Source organism: Takifugu rubripes, chromosome 12 (genome assembly GCF_901000725.2).
Source record: "Takifugu rubripes chromosome 12, fTakRub1.2, whole genome shotgun sequence".
In the NCBI taxonomy this organism is placed as follows: domain Eukaryota; kingdom Metazoa; phylum Chordata; class Actinopteri; order Tetraodontiformes; family Tetraodontidae; genus Takifugu; species Takifugu rubripes.
The window spans coordinates 10,560,450-10,580,172 of record NC_042296.1 but is presented as its reverse complement, the minus strand read 5'-3'; the positions used below and the strand labels follow the sequence as shown (position 1 = coordinate 10,580,172).

The 19,723-nt window shown below is 46.6% G+C and overlaps 2 protein-coding genes across 4 annotated transcripts in view; both read right to left on the bottom strand.

Moving 5' to 3' along the window:
• ext1b (exostosin glycosyltransferase 1b) overlaps positions 1–11,940 on the bottom strand; it is a 71,760-nt gene extending 59,820 nt beyond the window's left edge. Inside the window, exon 1 of the mRNA XM_003969253.3 lies at positions 10,157–11,940. Within this exon, the coding sequence (XP_003969302.1) occupies positions 10,157–11,100 (944 nt within the window). The 5' untranslated portion in view covers positions 11,101–11,940. The remainder of the gene's footprint in view (positions 1–10,156) is intronic.
• A 6,584-nt stretch (positions 11,941–18,524) lies between these two features.
• The window catches only part of samd12 (sterile alpha motif domain containing 12), an 81,580-nt gene continuing 80,381 nt past the window's right edge, over positions 18,525–19,723 (bottom strand). For 2 of the 3 annotated variants that reach the window (XM_029845151.1, XM_029845154.1), the window contains exon 6: positions 18,526–18,810. In XM_029845151.1, coding sequence (XP_029701011.1) covers positions 18,680–18,810 — 131 coding nt within the window. In that variant the 3' untranslated portion in view covers positions 18,526–18,679. Of the gene's footprint in view, positions 18,811–19,723 lie in introns of all 3 variants that reach the window. The other variant, XM_029845149.1, reaches the window with a different exon arrangement.

Sequence of the window (19,723 nt, the reverse complement as noted above, 5' to 3'; positions counted from 1 at the left end):
GAAAAAGCTTATCAGCGTGCAGAGATGCCGTGGGCTTTGAGGATCATTTGGTCTCGCTTCATACTTAACAGTAAATGCAATTTATTGAATAATGAATCTCCTCTGCTCCCAGGACTGTGTGAAGTGAAGTCAGCCAGTGTTCAGCCTAAAAAAGGACTTGAGATGAACTCAGGAGGATCTGTGAAAGTACAGGAAGATACATGGCTTTGTGCTGTACGGTGGAAATCCAGGTGAGGCCGGGGAGGCTGTGCAGCACAGAGTGTGTCCATGCAATTTATTATGAAGAGCAAATAAAATGAGAGTAAAAAGTCCTCCTGCTAATGCATTATTCATGTATTGTAGCTTCTGGGTGTTCCACTTGAGTGGCCAGAGTTAGAGTTAGTGCCAAGTATCGTCCAAACAAGATGCTGCTGAGTATGTGCAGGAAAGGGAAAAGAGTGTGTGTGTGTGTGTGTGTGTGTGTGTGTGTGTGTGTGTGTGTGTGTGTGTGAGTGTGTGAGTGTGTGTGTGTGTGTGTGTGTGTGTGTGTGTGTGTGTGTGTGTGTGTGTGTGAGACGACAGGGACGAAGAGTTGGCGAGTTACCTCAAGGCTTAAAAATATTCACTGAAGGATGCAGAAGGAACAGGGATACAAAGAGACCACATCAGCCCAGAGCAGCAGCAGCAGCAGCAGATGTATACGTACATACAGACGCCCCATGGAACACACACCGCTCACACTGCAGTGCAAAGCTAACACACACTTCTGGATTTCTGTCCACTTAATGACTACACAGCAGACAGCCCGCAGGTTGTCCCCATCCGGACCAAAGACAAAATACACACTCGACTAAATAACCAAAAGAAATTTGAAACATCCCACGACGTACAAAACATTGTTGGTTCGTTTCTGGAAGTCTTAAATAATCATCAAATCAAGACAAGAAAATACGCTCTGGTCACCAGACAGCACACAAACTGCTGCTTGGGGCCAGCAGCAACCCCCCCCCCCCCCCACCACCACCACACAAAAGAAGATTTTCCTGCAAATGAATATTTACAGGAAAGGAAACGTCCACTCGTCTCCCTGCTGTGTGTTTGTTTTACCACCCAGGTGATAAATGAACGCCGGTTCACCTCTGAACACATCTGGTCTCTGGTCTAGTTCGTTTAATGTTCTGCCAAATGCCAACGATGCCGTTACTGTAAATGGACAACTGGAAGATCCAAGTTCTGCTTCATCAAAATCCTAAATTAAAAAAAAGTTAAAGCCTGTGTGTTTGTATCACATAATATCAAGGACAGTTCAGCCCTAGATGTTCTAGTTTTGCAGTTGGAGCCACATCTTGCATCCAGTTCTGTTTCCATGCCCGACTTCAGGGAAATTCCCATCAGACAAGTGAGCCGTGAAGACAAACATGAAGCAGATCTTTCTTTCTGTCATTAGTGACTCAGATTCTTGACAAGAACCCCTGGTTTTATACTCCCCCCCCCCCCATTAATGTGTTTTTCCTAGCTGGAATGCAGTTGGACAAAAGCCACCATTTAGGATGAAACAGCAGAAATTAAGGAGTAATGAGACGGGATGCGAGAAGGTGATGCCACTGGAAGTGCACCATCTGGAAGTGCACCACTGCATCCTTGAATGTGACCGGTGAACGATGAAACATCCTTATTCCTCACATGTTCCTGACAGCGGCAGGATGATATCACGCAGCTGGTCAGAGACCTGTGGCGGAGTCCTGGGAAGCTTGAGCAGGTTGTCACACGTAAGCAGTATTAAAGGGTCAGACATGAGGGCCTGGTTCAGCAGAGAAACCAGAGAAGAAAAGCAAGAAGAGACGGTAGAAATGGTGCAGAGGTGTTGCCTTGCATTTTCACCAGCAGCTGCCCCCCAAAATTGAGCGTGACTTCCATCTAGATCCCCCCCCCTCCTCCTGAATACACAACATGCAACAAGAGCAAACAAATTGTCAGTGAAACCTTGGGCTCAGAAAGAGGCCAATCAATACAGCTCTCTCCTGTTGTCGACCACACCCCCACGCCACGGGCGTGCAGAGACTCAGTGGTGAGCACACATGCTTTCTATGCCACTGATCTGTAATGTGCCAACAAATCTACAGTCCCATTTTCAGAAAAGTTGGGATGCAGCCCAACATGTAAACAGAAACTGAATGAGCTCATCTGTACCACCCTGAAAGCAGCGCAAACCGAAGGCTGTGCTGCGACTCCGTACTCTAAGATTTTAACTGGAGAAAACACCGATTCTGTCTGATTACTTTAAACCCAGGGAATTGGAGCGGAATTTTGTGAATTTGTGGAATCAACTTGATGCACTATCCTTATTATTCCTGAAGACGTGTCGCCTTCTGTCCAGAAGGCTTCTTCGGTTCTGAACTCTCTGGGAACAGAGCCTGAACAAAACCTACCTTGGATAACTACGACCTGGATGGTTGAGAACCTACGCAGACAACGTGATGCATTCTTGCACGGTGCCTTTTTGAAGGCTCCAATAATGAACCTTTCAAAAATGTGTAGGTCAACAAGATATCACAAGAAATGTGACGCAAGGGAAATGAAAGAGTGAACGGTGAAATACTCCATGTAAGTCCTACTCTTCACCTCTGAGCAACAGTGATCAGAGATTTCCTGTGTCTCGCTGCTATGATGCACGCATTTTTCTGTACCATCGATCTCCATCCTGCACGGATGTGGATGTGCGAGTCAGACCAAGACTTTCCTGATCGAGACTGAAGTGAAGTGGGCACGTGGTCTTGGTGAAGTGTCCCCGTCTTGAGAGATACCAAACCTAAGCACAACAGGTTACCTCCGAAGTGTTTGGAGCCAGTCCCAAACTTTTACACTCCAAAGTACAAGTCAAACAGACCAAGAAAGCCTGATTGGCCAGACAGGGAAAAGACCCCTTCCATCCGCCTGCCAGGCACCCAGATCTGCTCCAACAAAACCCTCTTTCTCTCATTCAAGCCTTGGCCCCTTAAACACTGAGCCATCGTGCATTCTTTAGTGACATGATGCTTTTTTAAGCTATTGCCCTCTTCAACTCCCTCATCTCCTCCCAACTCTACCACCTCTCCTTTGCCCTTGCTCAAATTACCCCTTTCCCCCAATTACTATTTGAATATGAATGCCAGCAGAGGGGCTGAGTGTTTGTTTTCGCTCTCATGGTGGCAAGAACTGAAACAGGCAGCTTGGCCTGAGGCTGACGTCAGCGATCTCATGTCCCACTGATGTTTGCCGAGTGGCCTCTCAGAACCATAAAAGCTGCAGTTAAAGCTGACTACAATACTACCCCCTGTCCTATTACCTCCAGTGTTGCTACTGCGATGCCCCAGGGGAGATGTGGAGCTTACATTAAGCAAATGCCGTTGACAACTGACCTCAGATATTGTAAAAGGAATTTGCATTGTTTAAGAATGTTAACTGCAAGTGAGTGTGTGTGTGTGTGTGTGTGTGTAAAATGTAGGCCAACGTTTCAGCCCACTGCTCCTCATTGATGAAATAACTCTGGTCAGGTGCTTCACAGCCTGGGACTTATTCCGGAAGAGGGACAAATCCCTGGGTCCAGAGGCAGGACCCACCACCCCCCCCCCCCCCCCCCCCCACCACCGCCGCTCTCACGCACTTAAAGATAACAGTCGTATAACCACAGGCTAATACCCTCCCTGTGAAACCACTGTCCACTCGACTAGGCAAATGAGGAAAGCGGAGCCATCAAAAAGGTCACTAATGTGCTGTTGACTTGGAAAGAGGAGCGGATGAAAGGGAACTCAATTAAAACACTATTTAAAAAGAACAAAAACACAAATGGCAAAGTTGGTTCTACACATTAAAAAAAAATCAATTCTTAAATCAAGTTAATGTGCACTATTTTGATAAATGGTAAAGCACTTTGCGTCTCACACACAGCTGACCGGGTTTTTGAGAACATTATCTTCACCATTTGTCAGCATATTCCAGCCTTCTGGAGATAAAGAGTGTATGATGTCGTCTTCAGCAGCAGCTGCGTTCACTGAGAAACAAGAGCTTGGTTTTTGATTTTCTTTAATGAACCGAGAGCAACGGCGCTGACGCCACAATAAAAGAAGACGCATCCCAGAACGTACGCTAAAGTGGAGGAGAAGAAGAAAGAAGACAGCTGTGGTTTTGTTCACGCAAACGCAAACTGACCCATTAAATAAACTCCTTCAATACAAAGTAAATAAAACACTCCAGCACCAACTCCACTTTAAGCTCAGCTCGTATTTACAGCAGAAAACCATCAGATGTCGGTGACTTTATTGTTGAAGAGCCAAGCCGATGGCCAAACAGCGGAGCAGCTGTGAAAGCTGGAGTGATGGAACGGGGAATGTGCTTTCACGGAGGCATTGCCCCCTGTCTCAGCATGCCCCCTGCCACGTACAAATACTCCCTGCCAAAACCTGACAGCTTCCAGAACTAACGGCGCTCGCTACAACCTGAAGACAGCCACTATGTCATCCTCCCATTCCTTCTCAGAAGCGAATCTCATGACAAGCCCATCACGTGCGGCTCCTCTCCGCCTCTCCAGCCTGGCAGGTAGTCTCCCTGTCTGGCTTAATTGAGACAACCAGCAGAAGTGCAGCTTCTCTCTGTTCTGGGCTGTTAAAGTCTCCCAGAAACTGCCAGCTAACTTTCTCCAACACATGAAGACTTAACAATGAGGAAGCGTCAAGCAGCAGCAAAATAACGAAAGCTTCACAGGTTGAGATAGACGGCCTGTGAATGAACGAAGCGCATTTGTGCGTTTTCTCGGAGGGCTGTGGAACGACAGGCCCGGTGATGTCCAGGTATCCTCTGCTGCTGTTATCATAAGAAGAACAAACCCTCCAATGGAAGAAAGGATTTCAGGGACCAAACTGCTAATATCGTCATACTGAGAGCAAATGAGCCTGAAAGAGTCCTCATAAAACTATGAAGTTCAACCTCTTTAGACACACCAGATGAGTTCATGTCCACCCTCATTCTGCCCCACCCCTCCTCGCCACTGCACCGCCACCACCTTTGAGGCCAGGGGCGGCTTGGCTGCACTGGTAATCCTTCAATGAATGTGGGTCACTGAGCGGGCTTTGGCTTCATCATTCGCTAAGGGGACAGACAGCAGGGTTGTGACCTCAGTTCAGTGTGCATGCACACACACACACACACACACGGAGACAAAGACCCAAACACAGGGATGACACCACGACACGTAGACAGACAAAAAACAAGACAATGGAGGGATGAGCAGCAGACAGTCAAAAATGGTGGCTGAAGGCCACAAAACCAAAAACCAGAATACATCTGTGATCAGAAGACTTTCAATGACATGAAGTCCACAGCTGTCTGTAGACTCAGTAATTATGTGTCGTTTAAAAAAAATAAAATTAAAAATTAACTGTGAAAAGGGCAATTATTATCAAACTGGTGAAATGAATAATTCTGCATTTCAGGTTGCACTAAAATGATTTTCAAATTGTAATAATGAGTATTTATACAAATGAGACGAGCTCAGATTTAGTAACTCCATTTAATATAAAACAGAAAGCAAAAATCACAGCATTATTAAATCCTTGTTCCACATATAGAGGCAAAACTGACACTGATTTTCATATATTACATACCGCGCGTCTGTCTTGATGCTTTGCCCCAAATAGGACTTTTAATGAGAATGAATGAACGAAAAACACACAAACTAGACTGTTAAGATCTGAAGTGACTGCGGAAGGAGACGGAGAGAATGTTGCGAGTGCTGACAGGCTGCTAGATTGCTGATAAAATACGTCTAACAAGCAGAGGCTTAATCAAGTTTAAAGGATTAAATCTGCCACAAGCACATGCCAAAATATCAGAGTCCTAATTAAGGTGCACCTCATTCAAATTTACCCTCTACATCATTAATATTCTCCATCAAGCCGGCTGCTCTATCTAAGCGCAAGCAGGCAATCATAAAATATTCATGAATTATTAATCTGCCTACAGAAAAAAACAAACAGTACCAACCTGGGGAGCGTGACACACTCTGCTGAGAACGGCGAGGTTTCTGCCCCATGGTGAGTCCCTCCGCACTTCAAGACTCCACAAGCAGCGGAGCGTCAGTCATTTCTCAGCAGAATAGTGTTTCACTGAGATAAGATGGGGCTGATGATGTGACTGTGGGGAGGACTTATCTCAAGCCAACATATCAGAACTCGCCGTCATGTTTTCTGACAGGAATAAAACTTTTGGGAGCCAAGAAAGAAAAAAAAAAGACCTTCTGGCTCACACACTTCTCTGGAAAATGTTCCAAGTGGGGAAAATGTATGCTGATGGAATGGAATGGAATGACGATGTCGTCACCGCCGCCCACTTCACATTTCAACATCATACTTTGCATTTTCTGGACCTTTTAAATTCCTTGATTCTGACTAAGACGGGAAAGGCGGAGAGGAGGAGGAGATATACAACGATTCCAAGTGGCTCCACAATAATCATCTTCAACTTAATCTCCATATATGAAGCAAAATAGTGAGGATTTATTTTTAATATTCATACTTTTGCCCTTTCCCCTTGCATGTGTTCCCAGCGCCGCTCTGAATTCCCCCCTCCGCTGGCTGCTGACCTTGAACGACAGCTGCCTGTGAAGTAGGTAAAGTGCAAAGTCAATACGAGCCCACAAAGCTGGTTAAGTATTAAATGGGGGGGATGATGACGCAGCCTTTCTTCAGACAAAAGCTTAACGGTGAGCGTCGGAATATGTGCAGTCAGATTTTAATGGAACACTTTATAGCAATATTGACTTGCATTAAAAACCCCGCACACCATATTAAAAGAGGCTGTACTTGTGATTTTAGCAGGATAATCTCCTGTCTGGTAGAAAAGGGAGCACTTACGTGCTAGATACAATGTTGGAGTCCACTCGGTAGCGTATGTCATTGTGTAGAGAAAAAAACCTCAAGTGCAACAAAAAAATCCCCTCTTAAAAGGATTCAAAAGTGAAACAAGGAAGTGAAAATAATGAAATAAAGTCAGAAATCACCAGGGGAGGGGGGGGGGGGGGGTAATCAAAACAGGTTTAGTTGATATAGGCGCGTACAAAAGTTGTATTTTAACAAAGTTCTCCACACTGCCAGGGGAACCTGGTGAATGATGGATCCGCTCATCAGAGCTTGGCTGCTGGATTCAACTGAAATCTATTGCAGCCAATCGACACAATTGAACGGAAAACACGATCAATGTGTGTGTGGGAGCTAGTCCAGGCACCTATCCTGCAAGCTGCCCTCTGGCTACCGCATTCCTACAAAAGGCAACAGGTTCAAAGGTCAAGAGGCAAGACCAGCCCTGATGCTCCTCCGCAGCTTTAGCTCTGGGAAAGCATGTATTCACGTGTGAGTGAGTGTGTGTCTGTGTGTGGTGTGGCGCGTGGATGCTTTGTGTCCGCGAGATGAGGTAATCGAGATAAAACATGTCGATTTATAGAACATTCAGGAATGGATAGATATTTCCAGCATTCCCTCCTGATCCGCTAGCAGCTGCTCTGACACGTGTGTGCATTCCTGAGTCTGCAGCGTCTCCCCACAAGGCATCGCTGCCTGTGGAAACCAAGCACCGATTCCAGCATGATGCATATAGAGAGTGCACGTACTGCTTACATTAGATAAAGAAAGAGCAGGACCAACAAAAATTAAAGAGGTTGCTGAATCACAAGGGTTAAAAACCCATTAAGGGGATTGGTTTCACCGTGCTGCCAGCTGCCGCCAGAGAAATGTAAAATCTAAGCAAAAATCGGGAAGGTAATCTTGTTATCAGCGTTCACTGGGACATCCAGCCAAAACGCCACAGGTGGGAAATGTGAGACTATGAATTCAATTAAATGTATAAGTAAACTTGTAGTAGGAAAATCAGCTTTAGCTTTGTGGTGCCGGCCTCCACGCTGGGATCTGACTGACAGGGCCGGACTTCCAACAACGCAGACGGCGTCACGGGAAACAGCCTTCCCAGGATCCCAGGTTGAGTCAATCACTTTGATTCAAGAGTCCAACAAAATTAAAGCTAACTAAATGCTAACTGACTGTTCACCTTGGCTTAACATAGGTCTCACGTACGTGATCACCAGTGCCCAGCTTTCGTCAGGCCTTTGTTCCACTCTTTCACCCGCATCTCCACATCTCTGTCAACTAGTCTGAATATTTTAAGGTCTCCGTCACTCTTTGGCTGCTCTGGTGATTGAAAGAGAGGGGGTGTGACTAGAGATGAAAACTACAGTAGATTTAACCACCCCCCTTTCAAAAAAAATAAATCAAAAGTTCAACATGTTAAATCAAAAATAGCCGCGAGCCCAGAGCTGTCTCACACCTCATTCCCGGCGGAACGCCGGGGTCACCTCCCCTGGGAAACCAAAGTGGGCTGTTCAAAGAGCGTCCGATAATGGGCGGCATGTCTCTCTCTCCAGGTGACAATGAGCCATCCAAAGGAGCTGGAGAGGGAGTAAAGGCTTGAGGGGGAGAGCAGGGAATGATGACAAATGGACAGACAAGTGCTTGCTTGTGAAGTTTGTCAGCGCTCCCTTTTGGGGGGCATTGGCAGCGTGTACGTAAGGAGCTGTTGGAGGTTCACGCCAAGTTCAAGGAAAAAGACTTCCTCTCTCAACCCTGCGACATGTGTTTGGAAAAAAAAATTCCTGACTTCGCCCCTGACTGATCCTATGGAAATATGTGCGTGGCCTCTGCCTTCACCTCCGCATGTACGGGGAACAATGTGGACAAGTGCTGTTATCACATGCCCGGCTTTATCCAGGCTTTAATGGAGGCACAGGTTGATAAATGTACGCCGCACTGATGTCACTCACAGGAAAGCGAAGCTGACAGCGTGTAATCCACTATGTAAACATCAAATGCTGTCCACAACATTAAAACATACCAAGCACTCATGTGCAGTTGTTGTTCCCAGGGGGAGCATTAATTACCACCTTGATGAAATGGATTCCTCCCAAATTAGAGGTAATTAACTGTACCTGGGGGCTTGGTGGGAAAGGTGGCGCTAGAAAAGAGGCCATAATTAACGCACTATGACGGAGTTATTCACAGGTAAATCACCTTATAATAAAAGATGCAGCCTGTTTAAGCAGCTTTAGCACGTGCCTCTTGTCATGACAAGGTCAACCCCAGCTCTGATGCCAATTTCACAACCCCCCCCCCCCCCCCACCCCACCCCACAATCAACTTTCACTCCATGTGCAGCGAGCACAGGGTGCACGGCAAACGTGTTCCTGCAGATCCTGGTACAGGCTGCAGCGCTCCCACAGAGGGAGGCAGGAAGGTGGCGGGGGGATGAATTCCTTTCTAGGAAAAGAGAGAAACGTGAAGGAGGGGGAGTCCAAGGAGCTAATAGACTGACTGGAGATCTTTTTGAAGGAGAGGAGGGTTGGAGGGTAAAGCCCAGCCAAAGAGAAAGACATAAAATATGTGCTCACTTTTCCACCTACTTTCCTTTTAATGGCAGTGATATAAAGTAGCACAAACACACAAACAGTCATGGGCTGTGTTTGAGGAGCCAGAGTCCTCGCAAGACAAAAAAGCTATCAGCTCTTTAAAAATATCAAAACACAAAGTAAAAGTTTAACTGGCACACGCTTGATGCTTTATATACGATAGACCTGCCATCCCAGCAGCAATCTGTGGCTTTCTCTCATAAACAAGACACACAATGTCCCAGGACCAATAAATAATCCCGCCAGTCCTTTTTTTTAAAGCTTCCTTTAAAACTGTGGCAGGAATGACTTCAGCTTGGCTCAGAGACACTTTTGACTGTACAATTTACACCGCCGACTGCGCTTCATACAAATATCTTCTCAGTTGCATTGGCTAATTTCCACTAAAAGGCCAGTGCGCAATCGATTACGCGAAAGAGCGGAACGAAACGGATGGCAGGTTTTTGCTTTTCTTAAACATATGCTTTAAAGTCTACGGTTAGTTTTACGGCCAATGATTAGAGAGGTCAGAGTACAGCTGGCGGAGGAAGGCGTTCACGCCTCCTCTCAGCTGGACCGAACACACGCTGCGCGTCAAAGCGTGAGAAAAGACGCGCGTCCGCTGGATGCGACCGAGCGTCGGTGCGTAAAGGTCCCCAAGCCACCTCCAACCCCACCTGCCCTCCCCCGTGAAGCCCCCAAACACCGACTTACTTGTCATACTCCGCGTTGTCCTTGTCGCACCGCGCGTCCTTGTGCTTCTGCCAGTCTTTGCCGTGCTTGCAGGTGGTGAGCAGCACCACGTCCTCCGCGTTATGGACGTGGTGTAAGGCATTCCTGGTGTCCGAGCCGATGCCCGTCAGGTAGCGCTTCCCCTTGAACACCAGCATGTATTTTCTAAAAGGCGGGATGGAGTTGTACTTGAGGTACCCCCTTTCCCCGCCGGTCCTCGGATGCTCCTTGGAGAAGAGGGGGATGGAAACGTCGAAGTTGGGTCGGAAGTTGTCGGTGCTGATGCTGGCTTTGGCCAGCATGGCCTGACCGATGTCAAAGCCCAGGTCTTCCGTGTAGTCCGGCCACGTTCCCGAGTACAGGTTAAAGATGAGATGGTTCCTGCCGTCGTTCCAGAGAGGCAGGTTCTGGACCTTGGTTTTCATGTTGTGGACGTACTGAGGGGACAGCTGGTCCCGGTCCAAAGTGTCCAAACTCAGGACAAAAAGACACGCTTGTCCGGGGTCTGAGGTGTAAAATCTGGACCCCTCGATCGTGGATAGAATGTTCTGATAACTCTCTGAGATCTTCTCCCCTTTCTGCTGCGGGTAAACGTAAACTTTGAATCCATCCTTCCGACACAGAGAGAGATCGAAGCAGGAGTGCATCCGGCACCGCTTGCTTTTGTAAACGCTCGTGTTGATGTCCCGCTTCTGTCTGGGAGAAATGTGCAGGTTGTACTCCTCCGTGTCGCTCTGATCCCAGGGCACGAAGAGATGTAAAGGGTCCGAGAAGTGGGGCCAGGGCTGCTCGGGTCGGTGCCCGCTCCGGCTGCGGTCATGCCGGCTCCTGCTCGCCGCTGGAAGTTGAACTGCACCGAGGTAAAAGAGCAGCGCTAGACACGCACTGGCGGAGAGCAGGATCAGGTAACGTTTTTTGGCCTGCATGTGTCCAAGAAAAGGGGGCGAGTTGTTCAGGAATAAGAAAGGTAAAGTGGCCTGAAGTTAGGGTCTCAACCCCGGCTACACCACTCCATCCTCCGGCGGCCACCAAGGATCCCCAACCCCCCTTCAGCGTAATCGGTTCCCAAATCCAGCAATTGATCCAGTGCATGTGGGCGATTTTACAAGTCGTGTCCCGTCCCCCCTCTTCTGTAGACTTTGACCATGTCGCGCAGCGCCTACAGTACCGACACAGATCCGACCTGGCCCGGACCCTCCCGGACACAAATCACATGCAGCGCGGTTCTCATTCAGGCTGGCGGTGTGGGACCAGAGACCGGGTTAGAATGCGTCCGCCAGCCGCCCGGGGGGGGGGGGGGGGACTCGCTCTCTCCCCGCCTCCCGGCTCAACAGCGGCAGGGGTCCCTGAGGCTCTCCCAGTCGGAAAGGTATGCCCCGTTTGGATGTGAAACTCGCCACTGACCGCACGGGCTGAGTACCGCGGAGAGCACGCCGCGCTCGGACCCAAAAGCGGCGGGGCGAATGACTCCAAGTCCCCCTCCTTCAACGCTCCGTGGCCCCGGTAAAAGAGAAGCAGGAGAGCCCGGAGGAGACGTCGCAGCGCCGGGGTAGTTCAGCGGCTCAACCGGACGGATTCCTGCATTTCTCTGATTATTTCATACCAATAAAGACCTCGTCGGTGGCCGACGAAGGAGCCAGGCAGCGGCTGAAGTTGTGCGCTTGAGGCAGCGGAGGCGAGCGCTGCTCTCAGACCGGGTTAGCGGCTCAGAAGAACGCTTCAAATAAACCCAATTCTTCGGTCCCAGTGTCCAATTACGAGTGCTCAGTTGTTCCGATTGTTAGTCGGTAACATTCCAATCCCGACACGACGGCAGCTGACGTGACGTCCCAGCGACGGTTCCGGCTGCGCTGATTGGCCGTGCGTGGCAGCGTAAAGGGCGGGACTTCGAGGGAACCAGCCAATCAGAGGAGACCTCTGCATGTGCAAATTATCTAATTGTGAATCAGTTTCAAGTTTAGACACTTAAGAGTGAGAGCAACGAAATCAAGGCGGCTGGCTTCGGTTCTGTTGTTTAAATAAGCCGCATTTTGTAACGAATCTGAAGCACCTGGTCCAGATCATTTAGCAGCGCTTGGAGCTGTAAATTGGATGTTTACCCGTTGAACTTGTGCCACAGTCGTGCACATTTATGAGGACGGACAGAAACACGTTTTGTGGGATTCGTGTATGAAAGTCTTTTTAAGAGTGTCATATAAAAATGTTTTTGAAGAATATACCTTCTCTCTAACAACCTAAAACAATGATCTCATTCACAGCTCATCCTCACAAGTAGCAGCAACAACGAGTCCAATTTAACTCCTCACCAGCACATTTTGAATTTCCATGGATTGCATTGTTAATGGAACCAAAAGGGCTGCAGGTTTGTAGCGTCCCTGTGAAGAACATCGCAGGTTCTAAAGAAGCAAGCATCCGCATAACCTGGTAACACTGATATCATAGCAATGGACACCTGCTGCAAATAATGACTTTATTGCCAGTTTGTGTAAAATGCCAAATGTAATTGAGATGTATGGGGTCGGTTAATGAGAACAGGTCGTTAAAAGTCAATCCCTGACCAGTTTTGCTCTGTGGCTACTTAGAAGTCCGAGTCATGAGCAGAAGCCGCCTGTGTGATGAGCAAATTAATAGCAGAGCAGCACCTCTTGCTGAGTGTCACCATGCCACATAAACCCACATAATCCCACCACCGCCATGTGGTGGAACAACACTTGGGCTGGGTGAAGAGGCCATTCTCGTTTTTTAGCGGTCAATTAGCTCAAAAAGAGGGTCGCTAATTAGCTGGGATGTCTGGGAGACAGGCCAGTAAGCATCCCCTGTCTGGTCATTGCTGCTGGGTGGTCTGTTCCAGGGGGCTGCTCCTGTCCTCATACTTATCAGGCTGACTCCAGTGCCAAGCAGTGCATAAAGGAAAGTTTTGTTGATTTGTCAGATGCGAAAGTAGTTTGTCCGGTCTTCAATAAAAAAAATTCGTTCCCATAAGTTCTTCATGAAGAAGTTTAAAAATAAAGCCTGCTGAGTCCCTCTGACTTCTTCTGTTATTGTTCCTATCTGGGAGAATTTGCTCTTAATTGTACGAAACTCTAAAACAGAGTTATTTCTCATGTCTTATTTACCTAAAGGCAGCCTGGACAGCATTTTATTGCTTCTTATATGATGTACCGCCGCCATAAAGGGCACTTTATTGCATTTTGATCAGGCAACCTAGAAGACATTTTTCCGCTGAAAGGATACCCTGGAGCTTATAATACCAAGTTGTACGTGATCCTGTAAAAGCAACTTATTTATCAGATTTCATATTATAAAAAGGTCAATGGAGAGGGCCCAATAATGCGTCTTAGACACTGGAAATACAACCCAGAGGGAATTTTTGAAACAACAGCAAACTTTTGTCTGCAAGAGGGATGTTGGAAGGAAGGGCATCACAGTGTTTTCACAACCCCCCCAGGTCACCAGTGGAGGGCAGCTGTGATGTTTTTAACATATGTATTACATTCTAAATGTGTCAGGGGCTGTTGGTGGGGGGAGGTCCAGCAGAGACACAGCGAGGCGCGTCAGACACACACAGTTATGCCAGCTGTGTTGGGACATTTCGAGTGTGGTGTCTGCATAGCAGTGGTGAATGCTGGGAGTCTTTCCAGTGACCTTTGCCTCACATCGCATCTTCCTCCTTTGCTTGGGTACATTTCCAATATTTCCACTCCAGAAAAGAAACATTCCCCCTCTTCAATCGGCGATTGGTGTCTCTTCTTCTTCAGAGGACAGCAGCTTGTCTGAGGTGTGAGGCGATGAGGAGTCCCAGCCAGCTGTGAAACCAGAAATCAAACAGTTGGGCCAGAAATAGAGGAGAGTGTTGGCCTGCTGTGGATTTGTGCATTTCCTCTAAGTTAATTCAGGTGACTACAGACGGGAATTTGACTGAAATGTGCAAATTAAGGTGACCAATTTCTTATCAGAGAAGAAGAAAGAAAAGAAAGCTTCGCCCCAGACAGCAACACCAATGCTTGATATTCAGATTTGGTTTTTACTTGGTGTCTTTCCAACAGCCAAAAAAAAAAAATCAAAACCTAATGAATGCGGATAATATCGGCATTGTGATGTCATTGTGTAAGCAAATATTAGCGCAGTAAGGGAGGTAAGGGAAATTTAATTAGGTGACTAATTTAAATTGTGTAAAAATATACTGTAACCAGCCCTAACGTGTCTGTACAAGCCCATTTTCACAGCAGGTTAGCTTGAACAATTGCTCAAGAACTGCTTTCTTGTGGTTACTGTAGCAACTCCGGAACAGTCAAAAGCACAGGATTTCCAGAAACTCCAGGGTTTTATGGCATCAAGATTGTGACAAGGCCCAGTTCTGGTAAAGTATTCATGCAAATCTGACGATCACTTCCCCTCAGTGACGGCAGCTGTGATAAAGATGTGCAAATTCAGGCCACGGTAAACAAATACCGAAGGCTGGAGGGTAATCTCAGGGTTCAGGGAGTTTGAGGGAAGCGCAAGACAAAACAGCCTTTGAGAGTCTTCAGGCTGCTGCTGATCAGCTGCAGATAAAGTCTGCTTGATGACGTGATCAACTGGACTCCTGGCACGTGTGTGTGTGTGTGTGTGTGTGTGTGTGTGTGAGAAAGAGAACCCACACAATACTGTCTCTCTTGTGGTGTGTTGTGGTGCTTCTAAAGCACACCGACCAGGTTAGAGCCTGCCAGTGAACAGATCAGCTGTGATCTGGCTTCCATTTTGTGACACCCCCCCCCCCCCCCCCCCCCCCCCCCGGAGGAATCACCAGACATCCATTATTTTTATTGGATGTGCAGTCTAGTTCTACGGTCACTGTATAGTTCAGTGGACGTGACTAACAAGTTCTCCGTTGGTCGGTGAAGTTGCAGGCACGGTCTCGCATTTATCAACAAGAATGTGACTGAAGGTCATGAGAGAAAGCTCCCCTAGCTTCACTGGGAGAGAACACAAACAGGCCACGGGACAGTTTGGAACAGCAGAAGATGCTGGGAGAGCAGCAGGACCACAAACACAACAGTCCAGACAGCTCAGCGGGACAGAGGCTGCGAGCATGGACGACAGGTGCCGGAGGACTCGTGGAACACCTGCCAGCTCTGTATAATCCTGAGCCTCTGTGGGCAATTTAAAATTACAGATGATCCAAATCTACAAAAATCCGTTGCAGAAGTTGACCTAAAATGTTGTGGTGCATTCGGAATGAGGGAAAACATTTGTTAGATTTGACTCAAAACCATGAATATTTGCTTGCAGCATCTTAAAATATTCGGCAGGATGCGACCCAACAGTTTCCAGGTGTTTTGACTCCTGAAAGCTTCTTTCTGGAGTCTTTTTTAGTTCTAAAGTTGCTGAGGACAGACATATGGTCCTCATGCCCCAGTGTAAGGCTGGCCTATTGTAAACCTGAGACAGCCAGTCCATGTAGCTGCTTCAGCAAACGGTGCCGTGACAGAGCTAAAAGAGCTAAAAGAGCTAAAGGAGCTAAAAGAGCAACGTGACTGATGCAGCCATGGTGAGTGAGTGGGAGTGGGAGTGGACCTGGACTTTCTGTTCTCACTGCCAGCCTCACACTTTGCTCCAGGCTACTGATTCCTAAATGGTGTAGTCTTGGATTTTTCTTTATAAAGCTCTTCTCACTCCATGTGTAGAATTTCCGCAGTGATGAGCCGGTTTCTTTATTTATTTAAAGTGACCTTTCAGCCTCCTTAGCAGATATTGCCCTGGGCAAACTGAGCTGGGTTTAAATGGTCGGGGTTGTGGGAGGGAGGCCATCATTTGTTAGCAGTGTGCTGAGCTGAAACTCTGCAGGGTTTTTTTGACCCTGGAATTCTATCGGGATGTGGCAGACAGCATACGGCAAATGAAGCGTTTCAGGTTGGACGTGGTGATAGGGTTTTGTCCTCATTAAAACGGAATCCCTGCTACGGCCGCCTCATTTGTTATCCACCACGATTCTTTCAAGGTGGAGTTTTTTGATTTGGAGGATTTAGATGGTGAAAGGCACCTGAAGCCACGAGTGGGGGGAAAAGGAAAGCTGCAAAAAGGACAACTGAAAATCGTCTCGAAGAAACTGAAATTAAAGAGCTGGAATCTTTCTTGGGTTTTATGAGCTCAATATCTCTTTTTGCTTGAGTATTTTTCTGTTTTAGACTTGTGTCATTTTTAAAAAAAATGCTTTAGATCACACTTTTGAGCACCATCGACTTCATTGTTCAAATCCTAAGGTCGCAGAATAATGTACCTTTGTTTACTTGGCCTGAAGAAGGAATAAAAAGAAGATTCCTCTGGATACGTGGCTCTAAACACCTGCTCTTGAGCACACTTGTGGCTAAATGTGCCCATGATTTGATGCAAAGGCCCCACTTAAAGGCGTTGGAGGAACATGACTGTCAGTCTCATTAACTCTACTGTGCTATTATAGGAATCACATCATTCAATGAAGCTCAGAGGAATATCGTTGCCACAGAAAGTGCTGATGCTGCAGTGGGACCAGCATGGCTGGTTCCACTATGATGGGATTTTGCATTCATTCAGAGAATCTCTAATTCCCTCAGGGAGTCTAGAGCATTATAATCCACTTAATTTACAATTAACCAGGCAAGCCACACTCATATGCAGTCAAACATGGATGGAGCTGCTGAAGCTGGGAGTCAGACATTATAGTTTGATATGTATTGTACATAGCCTTAATTTAGGACACATTAATATATGCTGCAGATTCCTGGTGCATCTATGATCCTGGTCCATCTCTGAGGATGTGCAGCGATGAAGCTCAGCTGTGCAGGGTGAATGTTAATGTTTTAACCCGCCTGTCAAAGATCAGAGCAGCTCCTGCCCCAGTTGGCCCTTTGAACTAAAACCCAGTTTCCTCCGTATCTATGTGTGCTCTGACTACATCTGCAGGATTCGTCCGCAGCGTGTTTGTGTTGGAGCGGGATTATTCAGCATCACGGTAAGGTGATCACAGATCCTGTAGCTAAAGCTACAGCTAAGCCTGAAGCGATGCAGAGTCATTAGATGCTGCTCTGTCCCACAGAGATCTTCCAGCTGCCTCTCATGCTGTTCCACACTCACGTGAAAAGTCAGCGATGGGGTCTCAAAGCCCCACCTATGGAGCCTTGTGAAACGTGCTCGGTTGAAATGGTTTCAACTTGAGTGACGGCAGAGCAGAACAGCTGGGCCATGTGAGCGCCGAGAGGTCTTCTCTGCAGCTAATGCAGGTAAAGGTGCAGGCCCTTTAAGGCTGTTCAGGGAGTTTCCAGAGAAAAGCACAGTTTTAAGAGGAGAAATGAGCTTTTGGAATGACTGGAGGGGGACGTGATCAAAGGAAATCCCTCTTCAATCAATTTTGAAATACAATTCAGTACAAATCTATATGTTGTTATGCCACCTTGGCTGGACATCATTTCCCCAAAGTCCTTGACCTTTAGAAGGTTTGCAACAAGAATGGGAGTTCTGCTACCAACATGAACTCGGAGGAGCAATATTGTTCTACGGGCAGCAAATTGAGAACACGCACACAACAGATTGTTTCTGTCAAAAAGGAAAAGTACGAGCCACAGGTGGAATGTCCAGGTTTCACACAGGTACTAACAGAATATTTGAAAAGAAGAAACAGTCTTCAGTCTGTTATATCAAAGAAAACTGGTTTGGTTGAATTACGATATATATTGATCTCTCATGTTCTGCTGCTTCATCATTAACCTCTTGTTGGTTAGTGCCTGAAAGAATATCCAGCCAAATGAAGACCCGGAATAATACATAACACAACCATAACACATGAGGATAAGAGTAAATGAGTGACATGTCTCCAATTTAATGATAATTAATTTGGGAGCTCTCGTGGCTGTGCTGCTAAAAACACGTCTGATTCATTTTCTCCTTTATTCTCTCTGCTGCAGGTTTCTTTTCACGCTGTCTTTGTTCATGATGCTCCTGCCTCTCATCTGCTTCTCCATCCACTCCTCTCCCCTCACCTTCTATCACATTTGATTTGTCTTTTCGAAAGAAACCTTTTAATTCAAGCTAGACACTTGAGCTTCCTTTATTCTGCTTTTAATCACTGTCTCTTTGACTGCTGCCACCCCCCATTTCTCCATCCCCCAGATTAATAAAAATTTATACTGAGATTTACACAGAATTAATCTGAATGCAAAATTAAAATGCTCAATTTGAAAAACAATATAAAGTAAAACTGCAACATTTACATTTAATGTGGTAGTAATGAGTAGCCCATAACACTAAATTACTGCTGTTTAGCATTGGTAGAAATAAATTCAGTCATCATTGACTAAAGTAGATTTTCTCAATGTAGTTAATGAGTTTAACGCAATTCTGTGAATACTTTTAATGAGAGGGACTTTTGCATAATTTACTTGCTTTTCAGATTACACAATACATCGCGTTGCATTTTTACTGTCGTGTTAAAGAAAATAGCCTTTACATTCCATCACTCGGAGAGCGAATGCAAAAATGTCTGTATCAGGATTAAATCCCATTAATCAAAAGAGAGAAACACATTTTCCTCCTCCCCGTGTCTTTGGAATCGTTTGAGAGGGATGGCGTCGAGGAACCGCCGCTGATCAAAGCCTCGCGCTTTGCTAGCTCCGCCAGCGGTCCTGGGGAAGAAAACGACAGATCTGGGTGAGGAGTTGACGGCGGAGAAAACGACGCACGGAAGAAGTGGGAGAAAAAAAGGTTAGAGTGACATGTGAGGACATGTTATGACTGCTGCCTTGGCAGGGCAGGGTTAATTATGGATGGCCTCCACTAAGCTACAGCGATGACGGCGGCTCGGCTCCCTTCTCCTGCTCCACATTAGAGGCTCTTATGTTTTATTACTGCTAGAAGATGCGCTGCAGCGCCGCGGCTACACTTAGCGACCCAAATGAGCTTTCTGACATGAGAAGCTAACAACAGCTTCAGCAGAGGTTTGCTGGCTGCCCTATTTTACTCACAAGGTAGCAGAGTACGTCCTCTGGGAAGCGCGCTCGCGTTATAACACGAGAGAACCGGCTGCGTCTTGGTGCCACAAATGGAGACTTATATAAAGCTATCATCCCATCACGGCCTTTGAGGTCCCTCTTATTCGAAAGGTAACTCTCTGCATATATTTACAGTCCTTACACTGTCGGCTGAATACTAATCAGGCTGGTTATTATGGCTTCAATATTCAACATTTTCCTGATTCAGAACATTGTGGTTGCTTCCATCTGTCTGTGAATAGCAATCCATAGATTGCTATTAGATCTATAGGTTTAAAAATACAGAAACAGATGGAAGATGGAAGGAAGAAACGAAAAAGGACCATATTTTCACATAAGCTGGTAGGAAGTCCAAACTTGTCATCAAAGTAATTAAATGTAAAAAAATGCATATAATATATAGTAATATGGAGAGAGAATGAAAGTAATGCACAATGGCCCCTTCTCAATGAAAACATTTGATACTTTGGTACTAAAATAGCTGTCTAATTAGTTGTAATTTCAGGGAGTTGTGAGTTGGAACCAGTTCAGCCTCGTCCTGGACGTA